The sequence below is a fragment of the Falco peregrinus genome, chromosome 9 (genome assembly GCF_023634155.1).
Source record: "Falco peregrinus isolate bFalPer1 chromosome 9, bFalPer1.pri, whole genome shotgun sequence".
Classification (NCBI taxonomy): Eukaryota; Metazoa; Chordata; class Aves; order Falconiformes; family Falconidae; genus Falco; species Falco peregrinus.
This window is the reverse complement of record NC_073729.1, coordinates 16,300,350-16,313,397: the sequence shown is the minus strand read 5'-3', so window position 1 is coordinate 16,313,397 and position 13,048 is coordinate 16,300,350. Positions and strand designations below refer to the sequence as shown.

The window sequence follows — 13,048 nt, the reverse complement described above, 5'->3', positions numbered from 1 at the left end:
CCTACCTCCAGTGCTCTGAACTGTCTGTCTGTCTGACAGAAACTTTTGAACAGCTCACTGACAAAGATGTTTTAATGAACTACAGCCTAGGCAGACTGCCTCACCTGAGTGCTGCCTCCTCTATAGTGCAGTCATGTTAGGTTCCCAGCAAATAATGTACTTTCTTCTGTCACGAAAACTTACACCAAGCTTGGAAACGTTAGTTTACTCGTATATATAAAATAACTTTACTGTAGGGCAGGTGAATTCAGCACGTCTGCCAGGTCATGACCAAATCAGAGGGTCCTGGAATACTTGTGGTGTATTTTCTTCCCCCTTTTCCCAGCTTGACTTGGTTATATGTTACCATTTAACAGGACATTTTACCAGTAAGGTGCTTAGGGCTTCCTGCTACCTTTTAAAAATGTAAACATTGTGGAGAATGTGATTACGAAGGCAGCAAAACCCTAAGCAAAAGTGCTGAATGATGATGTTGGTGATGATGTTCAGTACTGTTGAGATGCCTGTATCCTTCCCTGTTCTTCCCCCCCTGACGAGCCTGATCTTTTAGGGGCACAGGGCCCATCCATTTTCTGCTGATTTCAATGTTACACACAAACAGCATATTGAAAAAATCAATACTATAACATACTTCTGTACCACAAAGAAAAAAATCTTTATGATGTGCATTGTTAACAGTGAAATTTTCATACTCCAAGAGACGCTGCTAGTTACTCTTTGAGATTCATCTTGGATCTGCTAAAATAGCAGAAGATTTGGGGAAGACAAGTGCTAGTGGACAGTACAAAGAAGGGAAAATTGGAGCTTTTATAAAAGTTTCAAGAATTAATTTCATTTGCCTGCCTACTCGGAGAATTGCATTGTAAATTAAGGGTAGGGTATCTGAGAGCAGGAACACCATCTGCTCAAATGTTTGTAGGTGTTTTCTTTTTCTTTGGGATATAACGGCACAGTGCATGATGAGTATTTATGAATCTGTATCCTTCTAAAGACAGTAAAGGAAAACAAAATTACCGTTACAGAGATTCCCAGAACTCACATGGAGTACGAGAACAGGCTCACGATGAAAATGTTTTTGTTCCAGTTCGTCAACTACTATTCATCCTGCTTCTACGTTGCCTTTTTCAAAGGGAAGTTTGTTGGTTACCCAGGTGCCTACACATACATGTTCAATCGCTGGCGAAATGAAGAGGTAGGACTTTGTCAATTACGGTTGATTGAATTATAATAAACTAGTTAAACTCTTTATCGCCTCCAACCTGCCCAGTCCTAAATTGCCAGCTGCAGGTTTGGTCTGGAATGAGCTGGACCTCAGCTGGCTGTCCTGAGGCTGATGGAGGGGCTTCCAAGGATTCTTCCTGCTGTTGCTAGTCAAGGAAGCACCAGCAAATCTGTGCACAAGAAAATCTGTGGCTGTCAGTCATAAGGGTGAAAAATCGTAAAGCTTTTCTTGCCCTCAGTTCTCCTGAAATACCAGTAGATCTTGCCATAAGTCTTGAAAGTGATCCCCTAGGTTGAAGAAAGCTAATGTAAATGGAAATGGTCTCTGGCTTTTGGGTGTCTTCATTAGCTGTGTGAGGGATGACATTTTCAGAGAAATGGTGTGATAAAAGGCACATCTGTAAGCTTTTGCTTTTTTCCTCATCTCATTGCTAATTGTGCTGTTGGCACAGACATGAAATGCAGGACTTAATGTGAAGTGTTGCCTGGGAGTCAGTAGTACGGGAAAAACTTAATGCAAAACACAATGAAGTAATGCAGTGCACTTGCTCGTAGATTATCTCCTAATACTGGTCTGGCTGCTGAATTCTTAAGATGGATTCAAGAAAGAGTTGAAACTTTTGTGTTGTCAGCAAACAGCAGAGACCAGATACTGGCTGGTATTTGAATACCTCTGGTGTACGGCTATGAATAGAGAGCTTGGGTGCTTGGTAGGTCCAGGTTGGTCTGGTGTTGAGCTGAATGAGCGCCATAGATTCACCTTGCTGGGGCTGCAGGGTGGCTGCTGCACGCAGATGCTGCTGCCCCGTCTTTGTGTATCTGCACAGTGGTCAGCCTGAAGCATCTCTGAATTACAGTACACTGTCTTTTAAGTGGCCATTACGTTTTGGTGTGTTTTTTATCAAGCACGTTGAGCACTGAAAGCCTTTCTATAACAGCCTTCCTGAGAGGACATCTTAGTTGGTAGTCCAGATGAAAATTAAGTACTGTCCTAATAAGTTTGAAGAACTCTTTTTTTTTTTTAATTTATACAGTAGTGGAATATAGTTTATGTGGGTAGTGTCCATTATTCCTGTCTGTTAACCCCCAATTTGTCTCTGCCAGTGCGATCCTGCGGGCTGTTTGATAGAACTGACGACACAGCTTACCATAGTCATGGCTGGCAAACAGATCTGGGGAAATATCCAAGAGGCCATTGTACCGTAAGTTATCCCTTACAGCAAGATGCCCGTGTTATAGACAAAAGAAATTCTTGGGATGAGTGGTAACAAGCAGAATCATAGAATCATTTCAGTAGGAAAAGACCTTTAAGACCACCAAGTCCAACTGGTCACAGAGCTGGGTTGAACCTGGTGCCATTGGCCTCGGCCCATGGGCTCAGCCTGCCCAGCCCCCCCGCTGCCCCCCCAGCCTTGTGCCCCCTCCCCGGCCGGGGTCCCCTGCAGCTGGCTGAGGGCGCTGCCCCCCTGGCCCAGGCCGTGGGCAGAGCCATGGCACAGGGCTGGCCCCAGCACGGAGCCCTGGGAACACCCCGTGTGCCCGGCGCCCCCGGGAGGTGGCTCCATCCACCCCCGCGCTTCGGGCTCGGCCGCCCGGGCAGCTTTGACCCCAGCGCAGAGCTCGCCCGCCCGGCCGGCAGCAGCCGCTGGCACAGGGGGTGCTGGGGGAGACGGGCCAAAGGCTCCACTGGGCTCCAGGTGGGCAGCACGCGCGGCCTCCCCTCACCCGCTCGGCGGTGATGGGTGTCACATGGGCTGACCTCCCGTCTTTTGGGACCTCCCCGGTTAGCCAAGAATGCTGATAAATGAGGGAGGGCAACTTGGCGAGCTTTTCTGCCAGCTCCCTCGGTACCCTCGGGTGGATCCCATCCAGCCCCGTGGACTGGTGCGTGTCCAAGTGGAGCAGCCGGGCACTGACCGTTTCCTCCTGGACGGTGGGGGCTTCATTCTGCTCCTCGTCCCCGTCTTCCGGCTCGGGGGGCCGAGTACCCAGAGAGAAGCTGGTCTATTAAAGACAGGCAGAGAAAGCTTTAAGTACCTCAGTCTTTTCCTCATCCTTTGTGGCAAAGTTCCCCACCACATCCAATAAAGGATGCACATTATCCTTGGCCCTCTTTTGGTTGCTGCTGTATTTGTAAAAACACCTTTTGGGTTTTTTTTACAGCGGTGGCCAGCCTGAGTTCTGGCTGGGCTTTCACCTCTCTAACCTTCACCCTGCATAACCTCACAACATCCTCATAGTTGCCTGCTATATTCTGCGTTGCCTGCCTCTTCTTCCAGAGGTGGTAAACTCTCCTTTTTTCCTGGAGTTCCACCAAAATTATTGCCATATGAAGAGGCTAAGAAAAAAACCCTGTAAATCAAGCACAAATTCTGAGTAGAGTCATTTTGTAGAGGCTTTTGGCTTCTTTTTATGAAAGCCATGCTTGTAAAAGCATGTTGCTGCAAGGAGCTTGCTTAGAGAAAGGGCTACTTGATCTGCTTCTCTCATTTGTAACTTTTTTCTGCATATACAGCTGGATTTGTAACTGGTGGGGTCGTCGGAAAGCCAGAAATAATCCAGAAAATTTATACAGTCGCTGGGAGCAAGACCATGATTTGCAGATATTTGGAGCCTTAGGACTGTTCTATGAATATCTAGAAATGGGTAAGTTTAAAAATACACATTTGGAATTGAGGACAAGACGGCTTGTGCTGACACAAAAAAAAAAAAGCTTCTCAATTAATAGTTATGGGTTGATGCCATCACTTTCATCTGGTAAACAGTAGACAGTTAACTGCTGGAAATCATTAAATAGGTCAGCCTGATTAAGAACAAAACAAAACAAAAAAAGCTGCCTTTGCATCTTCGACTGCAGAGAATTTCACAGAAACGCTGCAAAGACCGTTTGTTTCCCTTGTTTAAACAGGGAACATTTTTCTTGGTGCAGCCAGCTGTCTCGGTGTCTGTTCTGTTCTTGTTCCCAGGCATATTCTCAGCTGATGTCAGTGGAAATTGTAAGTATGGGATGGGTGCCAAATAGGCTGTAAGGATGGGTACTGCAGATATGAGATCTACAAACTGGATCAGGGAGAATCCGCTGAGTTTTAGGTTTGCACTGCGTAGTGCCTTGCTGCAGTCCTGCAGACCAGCAGAGGGAGCATGGGTAACAGAATAGGATTTTTCAAAGGTAATGTGAACACGTCAGCGTATGGAATGAGTTTACAAAACCTGAGAAACTAAAACTAGAAACTGAATCCAAACTAAATCTAAAAGACACTAAACCCCATAAAATAGTATTTGTCCATTACAAGGACAAAATTTGTGGAGAAGTGGATTTTTGTGTTGTATTATTTCTACAGAAATAATTCTAAATGCTCTAGATTGCCTAGAGGTGTGGAGTTTTATTATTGTCACTTCGGACATGGTAGTTCATACAGGGCTGGGATCTTACAAAATTAATACACTCAATCAGTGTTGTCAGCCATGCCTGTTAATAGATGTCCTTACTCTTCCTCAGTCAGCACTGAAGCAGTATGCTCCAGCAATGTCCTGGGGCTGCCAAGCTAACAGGAATTTTGTTGCTTGTCTAAGATGAAGAACTCATCACTGAAATCATGGAAGAGCTGATGACTGGTGTATGGGAATTTATTTTTATTCACTGCCTAAACCAGATAAGATGTTCTATTTCCTATCTTTAACATATAGTGGCAGTATTGGCTCGGCACCGAGTACTGTCACATTCTGTACCCAGAAACATTTCATCCCACTAAAGAGATCATTCGTGTATTCTATTTGCAATTCTTAAACTAATGTTAAGGCTCCCCAGTGGAACTATTGAATACGGAATTGGTATTAATATTTTGACTGAAGCATTAACAGTAGGTGGAGGTAAGGTTGTCATAGAAGTAAAAGTAGTTCCTCTTTTTCATTTAGGAGCGTAGCTGGTAAGTAAAAGGAGAACAGGCTTGCTCTGTACAAACTGCAGGAGAGGAAAAATAGCCTGGTTTTGTTCCTGTCATAATGCAGAAATGTGATGTATGAGTACATTCCAATTCCCCTACAGTTAGTGCCATTCGTGAGAGAACTGCAGCACCGTGAAAGAATCAGTATCCAGCACTGCTGGCAGCATCGTCTGACAGGACCCAGATGTCCCTTGGGTGCTGCAGGATGGCAGCCCTAAGAGACTAAAGTCTCGGGTCGGGGACAAGTCACCACTTAGCGCATGCCAGGGCTGGAGGTGACTTGTGCAGCCTGGCAGAAGTTTGCCCATAGTCTGCTAGAGGCAACTTGCGTGTTTCATTGGCATCCTGAGGGTACTTTTGTAGGGGCAGATTTTGGCACTTCTCTTTTCTCCCTTGCAGTCATTCAGTTTGGATTCATTACGCTCTTCGTGGCGTCCTTTCCCCTGGCTCCCCTTCTTGCTCTGATGAATAATATCCTGGAGATTCGAGTAGACTCCTGGAAATTAACCACTCAGTACAGGAGACCGGTGGCTGCAAAAGCGCACAGCATAGGAGTTTGGCAGGAGATCCTGAACGGAATGGCCATCTTGTCTGTTGTCACTAATGTAAGTACCTTAACTGTGCTACATCAATTTTGATTCTTCCGTGTACTCGGAATTTGCAGATTTAAAAATCAGCTGATGCTTTTTCTCCATCAATAGTATTCACGTTATCACAAGGTTTGACCGTATCTCTGTAGAGTAACCTTTGGGTGATTCAGCTTGTCCGTGTGTGGACGACACGCAGCTCCCAGTCCACATTGCGCTGGACAATAACCTTTCATTCACTTGTCTGTGTTTTCCAGCATTTTGGAATGGCACAAGCCGGTCTGAAGCTTAGTCTGATGAAGCACACTTGATTGCCCAGAGGGGACCGTAGGGGACAGGAGAGGTGGATTAATTCTGTCAGCCAGATGACATTTCTGTCTTGTCGCTATGAGGCCTGTTCTGTGGGAATTCTGCTCGTTCATCTGCTTCTGGATGCCCCTGTGTGGGGGCAGTGTCTCAGAGTGCTTTTTATACACTGTAAACTAAGTGCTATGCTGGTTATTTCATCTTAAGTATAATGTAGACGGCTGAGCAAAAGACTTGCCTCTTTTTAGTGTAGAATATTCAGCAGTATCAGATCGGCAAGTATCTGAGGCAACAAACCCACTTCACTTGCCTAGTGAGCAAGGTGCCTGAGCATCTTCAGTGTCTCAGGTTTCCTGGCAAAACGTGCTGGTAGCCATGTTTCCTTTTTAAATACAGCCAGAGAACATGCCGCCCCTTCTTTCTTAAAGTGATCGCACACTGGATTTGGGTTGATCCTTTCTCACAAGAACTCAAAGCCATGTCCCCCCTTTCATGAAGGAATGCCATTATCACAGATAAAAGGCAGTTTGGTGTGAGGCGATCTTTGGTGTTAGGTGCCCCTTGTAAGGGCCATTCACGTATTTTGTTCACTGAGTGCTGGTGTTTGCAGCAGAGGCTGCAAGTCAGCATTGTTACAAGGTCAAGTGCCCGAATCGTGCTGCTCACCCTTGCTTAAAAGATCCTGGGTTATGCCACAGTGCCACGGTACCAAAGTCTCTTTATGAATCTGCTCAGCACAAGTTTTGTGCACCATTTCCTTAATCTCTTTCTCTGATTTTTTTTCAGGCTTTTATTGTTGCATTCACATCAGATATGATTCCTCGTTTAGTTTACTACTATGCTTATTCTGAAAGTGAAGACTCACCTATGTCTGGATACATAAACAATAGTTTGTCAGTGTTTCAAATCTCAGATTTTCCATACAGAAACAAGCCTAAAATGAATCCGGAAAACTTTGTCATATGCAGGTTGGTGTTGGTGTAATAATAAATATTTTACCACTTTGTTTAGAATACAGCATAAGAAATCAAGGCAGATCTTAGTGTACTACAAATTAAATTACGTTGTTCTCATCATTCTAAAGTGTGAGAGGTAATATTTAAGCTATTAACAAGGCAGCGCTTGAGATGGTAAGAGGTCATGCCAGTAATAAAAATCACCTTTTTGTTGTTTGAGACTCTCATTGCTAATGTCTTTTTGTTTGGTTTTGCTTTTTTACTTAATCAAACTATTAATCTTTGAGTGATGGAGGAGATTTATGTCCCTAAAGTTGCAAACTTCAGCCTATATTTTCAAAGGGGTTTAGGCTGTAATGCCTAAGTGGACCAAGAAGTGTTATTAAGGGGATGTTTAGATTCCAAAGCTGAAAATGAGAGGTAGTATCTAAAATCAGTTGTTGTTGTGCTAAATAACACCAAGGATCTGGGCTATCCTGCTTTCATTAAAAAAATAGCCCTTTCTTGCTAGAAGAAGCATTGGAGGTTCTAGAATAATTGCAGAAGAACTTTGGAGAAGTCCGTGGTAAAAAAAAAAATTGATTTCATGAAAAAAAATATTCCCAAAACAAATGATCCAAAGGAAAAATCTCCAACACTTTAAGAAGCAGCTACATTTGTATGATGTATTATCTTTAAAGCCCCAGGAGTCTTTATCCTACTTGTACCTTTAAGTGTAGAACACGTACTCAAGACTGTCCTTCCATTAAACCCTGCATCTGTCCAGTGTATAAACTGTCAACGTGTGTCACATTTATTCAGCACTTGCCCATTGCTGTGTGATACATTCCATCAGTCTGTCCTGTATGATGTGATCATTGCCTGAAAAAAAAAAGTAACCTATGTACAAAATTTCACTCCTCACGCATCCTCCTTTCTACTCTGTTGCTGTGAACGTGAGGGTGTTTGCTTAAACATAGGATGGAAACAAATTGAGAGGCAACCTTTTTCTGCCAAAAGAAACAGACCATTAAAAACAAGATGAAAAGGTTCTTTAAGTGACAGCTGTATTTGCCTGTAAGTGTCACTGAGCTTGTAGTCTGTCTCAGACTGAATGTGACGTTTCACCTTTGCATGTTGTTCTGTCCAACAGGTACAGAGACTATCGATATCCTCCGGACCATGAGAGGAAATACTTACACACCATGCAGTTCTGGCACATTCTTGCTGCAAAACTGGCTTTTATCATTATTATGGAGGTATGTTCCCTACAAAATTTCCTTCGGAAATTGGTACCTTGTAGTTTCTCTAGGTAGTCGCTAATGTTACAGAAAACAGAATTGCTGAGAGTATAACATAGTTTCTTCCCTAAGTAATACCAAGTATTTGTGTCCTAAGTGGTTACTGTAACTAAGTCGTTTAACTTTAGGGAGTTAACCTCAGAGTAAGAACCGTGAAAACAGCTGAGGAGTCGGCTAAATTTGATCGAAACGAAACAGCATAATAAAAAAGGTCTTTATGCAGATGGAAGAGACATGAACCACCAAGAGTAGTGCTTTCACTCCTACTGGTTTCATTAAAAAGCTGTATGTGAGATGACTCTATTCAAAATCCCGAAAGCGTTTTACAGCGATGCATATTGGCCAAAAATAGCTGAATCAATTATTTGGGTAACGAGCACTTCAGTATTAAGCCACTGGCTTGCAAGTTCTGAAGGGAAAAGGGAGTTGATAAAGTGCTCTTCACTTTTCCTACTGTATCTTACCATTTTTGAATAGCTGAGCGTTACAGCACAGCTGTGTGAATTCTCTTAAGAAATCACACAGAGGTATCAGAAAGTGATGCTAATGATTCAGAGCCTTTCCTCCTGGGTTTGCTAATTCATAAATGGTTTGGAATTAAAGTTTCTGCGTGAAAGGAAGCGTTTTAGTCTTCATGCACATACCAGATACACATTAGTTTGTTACGTGTTGTTCCAGGACAGATAAGGGCAATGTGTTCTGTTTGTGATCTGGTTTGTGTTAGATAAAACAATAGGTGTTTAATTCAGTAATGAGCTGTTACATTTCCCCTGTCTTCCCCTTTTTTTATTTCCCCCCCCAGCATGTTGTATTCATCGTCAAATTCTTTGTAGCATGGATGATTCCTGATGTCCCTGCAGACGTAAAAGCAAAAATAAAACGTGAGAAATATTTAACACAGAAAATCCTGCATGAGTATGAACTTGAAAAACTGAAGGAGAGACTGTGTCAAGGTGATAAAGGAGCCACGGAAAAAGAGTTCATCGCCACAGAAGGGAGAATGGAGTTATCCAGAGCAATGTAGTTGAAGAAAACCCAGCTGTTTGGGATTTAACTTGGTTTAGCTTTTTTATCTGTGATTTGCTCAGTATGCATCATCTTGAAAGCTATAGGATGGTTTCAACCCTTTGCTTTCAGTCCAAAGATTTTAGACTTTTCTTTAAAAGTCTTACTGAGCATTCTAGGTTTAATAAGTCTACTTAACTGTATGACTTCAGCACTGTTTTCTATTTACCCGCCACTTTAATATTGTGTAATCTTGTAATACTAGAATTTGGATTCCAGCTACGGGGAATGTTACCTTCAAAGGGCTGACAGGATATAAGGTCATTACCACCAAGCCCTCCCCCTCTTGCTAAATGCAAAGCTCCAGGCTGTATCCCAGCTGAATGAAAAGGATAACATAGAGGACTCCTGCTGTGGAAAATGCTGAGAATTATTATTTTTATGACATGATCATTTAAATAGGAGAACACTCCAGATACAAGGGTTTGGGGCTTTTTTTGTCCAGTATGTCTTATGAAACATTTGTTTGCAGCTTTGAACTTCTATACACTTTTTTAGAAAGAATTGATTTTAAAAAATATACTGACTTAATTCCACTTGGAATTGTTTATAGCCACAGAATTTGGTTAATACATACTAACAAAGGAAAAGAACTCCATAATTTGTTTTCATAAAGATCTCATCTGCCAAAGAGTTTGCTCTTTAAATGCAAGTATTGTGGAATCGTCTAATTGCAGGTTTTTTTAAAAAAATCTATACAGTTTGGAGAAATATAGTTTATTTATTTCTCAGTCTCAAAACCTGCCATTGGAAGGTAGTGCTTGATACTAGTTTTGGCCAAAGCTACTCCTTTGTGTGGTTTCTCTGTGAGTGCCACCAAAGGGCTGAAGCTGTGCGGCTGTACTTGCTGCACACTGTGGTGTGGTGCAGTGCCTTGGGAGCTGGACCGCCACACTGGTTGATCTAGCAGGATGGTTTGTACCTGGATTTGTAATCAGAAGATTTTAAGCATGCCAAATAATCTGTGTTTACGTTGTTACTGTCCTTATACATAGGATCCTGGGAGTTTTGTTTTCATTCTGGGGTGTTTCTTTCTTTTTAAGAAGGATTTTTTTTTTCTGTTTTGTCATGGGGCTTTTCTACAAAATTACCAAGTTTATAAATATATAATAACTACTTGTGCAAAGTAGCTATCAGCTGTTAATGAATGTGCCCTCATTTTATAATTTGAAGCAGTTAGGCATTTTTATGATTTTGCTGTATATTTAAAACATATCAACACTTCCATGCTTAGTGCCTTGTTTATTTGCATTTGGCAAAAGATGTGAAAACGATCACTATGGGGAAATGCGTGTTTCCAAGGCGTGCTCGCAGGCACTGTGATACTGTGAACCTGCGCGTGGAGCTGTACAGTGTTAGCCAAACGGTGCCTGCCCTGGCACGCTTTTGTTTTAGTGGTATGCGAACTGTTCGTGGAGAGCAGAGCGTACCTGGACTGCTTAGATGAAGTTGCACCAGGCTATTGAGCTCTCTCATGCTGAAGTACACTAGCTGGAGAGTTTAGAAATTTTACTATTTTTGCACTTTGAAAGTTATACTTCCTTGCAAGTATACACACACACACACACAAAAAATATATTTGTATTCCTTATCAGCCAAATGATGTACTGTTTACTGAATCCACAACTTAAGGTTCTTGTGTCCTGTTTTTGCACACCTAGCCTACATCTTGGAATACTTGGCTAGTAACCTTAATGTTGTAACAGAGTTTAAAACCTATGTCTTGAGTAGAACCGTCATTATTAGCAAAAGTTTCAATATTGAAGTGCCTACCTCGAACAAACATCGCATGGTTTGGCTGCCAGTCAAGGAGTTGAGGCAGATGTACATTTCTCATTACTGTAAGTTATTCAGCTTCATTCTGTAAGTTTGGTTGGTAAATCAAGCCTGTTGGCAATCCATGTTTGTGATGAACTGACCGTGTTTTTGAATATTCGGATATATTTGAAGTAATGGATTAATTGGAGGAACACATGTTTAAATAAATTAGCTCTGCTGCTTAATGTATAAGCCAAAGAAGAGTATCAGTCACCATAATTGTCTGTGCAACACCAGAATTAACACAATGCAAGCACTGTGCTGCTGCTTTCTTACACATATACTGTTAACTAAACTAACTTAGATATTATGGTTTTGCTGCTGTTAACAATGCAAGCAGTTGCTTCAAACAGTAAAGTCACGTGATGCAAAGTGACGTTTCTATGCAAAATGTACAATCTAATTGAAGCTGAAAACCGATCGGAAAATTCAGCATTAGATGCACTATTTCTGCTTACAGAATGTTAGTTTCTTCAGGTCCTGTAATAAAGTGTCCTAATACACTACACTTGAAAAGATGTCAGCAAAACAGTTGTGTTGTGAATGAACAATGCTATATAACAGCAAGATGGAGGAAAACAAGGAAATACCTTAGTTGGGGATACGGCGTTGATGTGCAGAAGCTCCCCATGCAGACTCTGAATTTCAGTTGATGTTTTGACCCCTACTTCTTGCTTCCTTCAAACTTATTTTTTGAGATCACTTTGTACTTTGCTATACAAACAGATGTTCTGCAAATGTATCATACAATAGAAAGTGGAAAAAATCTGGGATCAGCTTATTTGAAAAGAAATATATATATCTTAAAAATATATCATTGCACTTTGTATATAGAAACTGTTGAAAAGAGAATGTGTTTCATATTAAGAGCTAATGTCACCTAACAAAATAAGTAACACCTCTTTACATAATAGTTTGCTTTATTTGTCATTAAGCAGTATTTTCACAAGAGATTATTGGTGTGATTAGGATGATAATGGTTCACATACATACTCATTCTCTGAAGTGTTCTTGGAAAGTGGCAAAAATAAGAGAAATGGACTGGTCAGTTTGAGGACGTGCTTATTCTTGTAATACTTTGATTTTGATCTGTTTAATATAAGTATCTGAAAGTGTCCTTTAACCAAAGTGAAGATAGTTCTGGGTTGGAACTACTGTAAGCAAGAGTAGATTGCTTCATTAGAATTACAAAAAGAAAATTGGCCTTTCAAGTGTAATAAAATCAGGGATATTTTTTTTCCCCCCATTAAAATTTAGTAATTTTACCTTGGAAAGATTTAGTGTGGTATGTTCTAAGCAAATGACTGCAAAATAAGAGTGCTACTCTTAAGATGCTATGCTGTTTTTTTCTAGAAGATTTTGTTAGTCTGCTTTTCCTTTTTTATGTAATACTGTCAGTTTGAGACAACAGAACAGAATGAAAATAGATGGACTTTCCTACTGTTCTCTGTGTCCTGGCTTGTTTTGACTTGCACCGTCATGCGATCTCAGTGGCGTTGTTTTCTATGTATGTTGCTGATATATAGGATACACTAATGTTGGAATAAATTTTGTAAACATTGTGTTCAGCTAACATATATTTACATTTAATAAGATCTAAATCTGGCAAATAAAGCAGTGTTTATTTTTAATGTGTTGTCAACTTGCTTTTGAAATCTCAAGAATTCAGAGAGGAGCTGAAGTATTAGAAGTTAAATGCCCAGAGTCTCATGGAGAAAATTATTCCTACAGCAGGATATTTGGATGTTGTATGTATGTTTCCTCCAATTGTAACTTTACAGGTTTCTTATTCAGATTATTGAAGAAAGCCTCAATCTGACTGCCGTCTTCCACTTGATAATCACAGTGTGACTGTCTCTTCTGTCTTCCTG

General features: G+C 41.3%; 1 protein-coding gene across 4 annotated transcripts in view; it reads left to right on the top strand.

Annotated features, from left to right (window-relative positions):
- ANO5 (anoctamin 5) overlaps window positions 1-12,808 on the top strand; it is a 62,535-nt gene extending 49,727 nt beyond the window's left edge. For all 4 annotated transcript variants that reach the window (XM_055813550.1, XM_055813551.1, XM_055813552.1 and 1 more), the window contains 7 exons: window positions 1,023-1,192; window positions 2,326-2,423; window positions 3,737-3,867; window positions 5,565-5,770; window positions 6,845-7,026; window positions 8,147-8,252; window positions 9,097-12,808. In XM_055813550.1, coding sequence (XP_055669525.1) covers window positions 1,023-1,192; window positions 2,326-2,423; window positions 3,737-3,867; window positions 5,565-5,770; window positions 6,845-7,026; window positions 8,147-8,252; window positions 9,097-9,318 — 1,115 coding nt within the window. In that variant the 3' untranslated portion in view covers window positions 9,319-12,808. The remainder of the gene's footprint in view (window positions 1-1,022; window positions 1,193-2,325; window positions 2,424-3,736; window positions 3,868-5,564; window positions 5,771-6,844; window positions 7,027-8,146; window positions 8,253-9,096) is intronic.
- The last annotated feature ends 240 nt before the right edge of the window (window positions 12,809-13,048 follow it).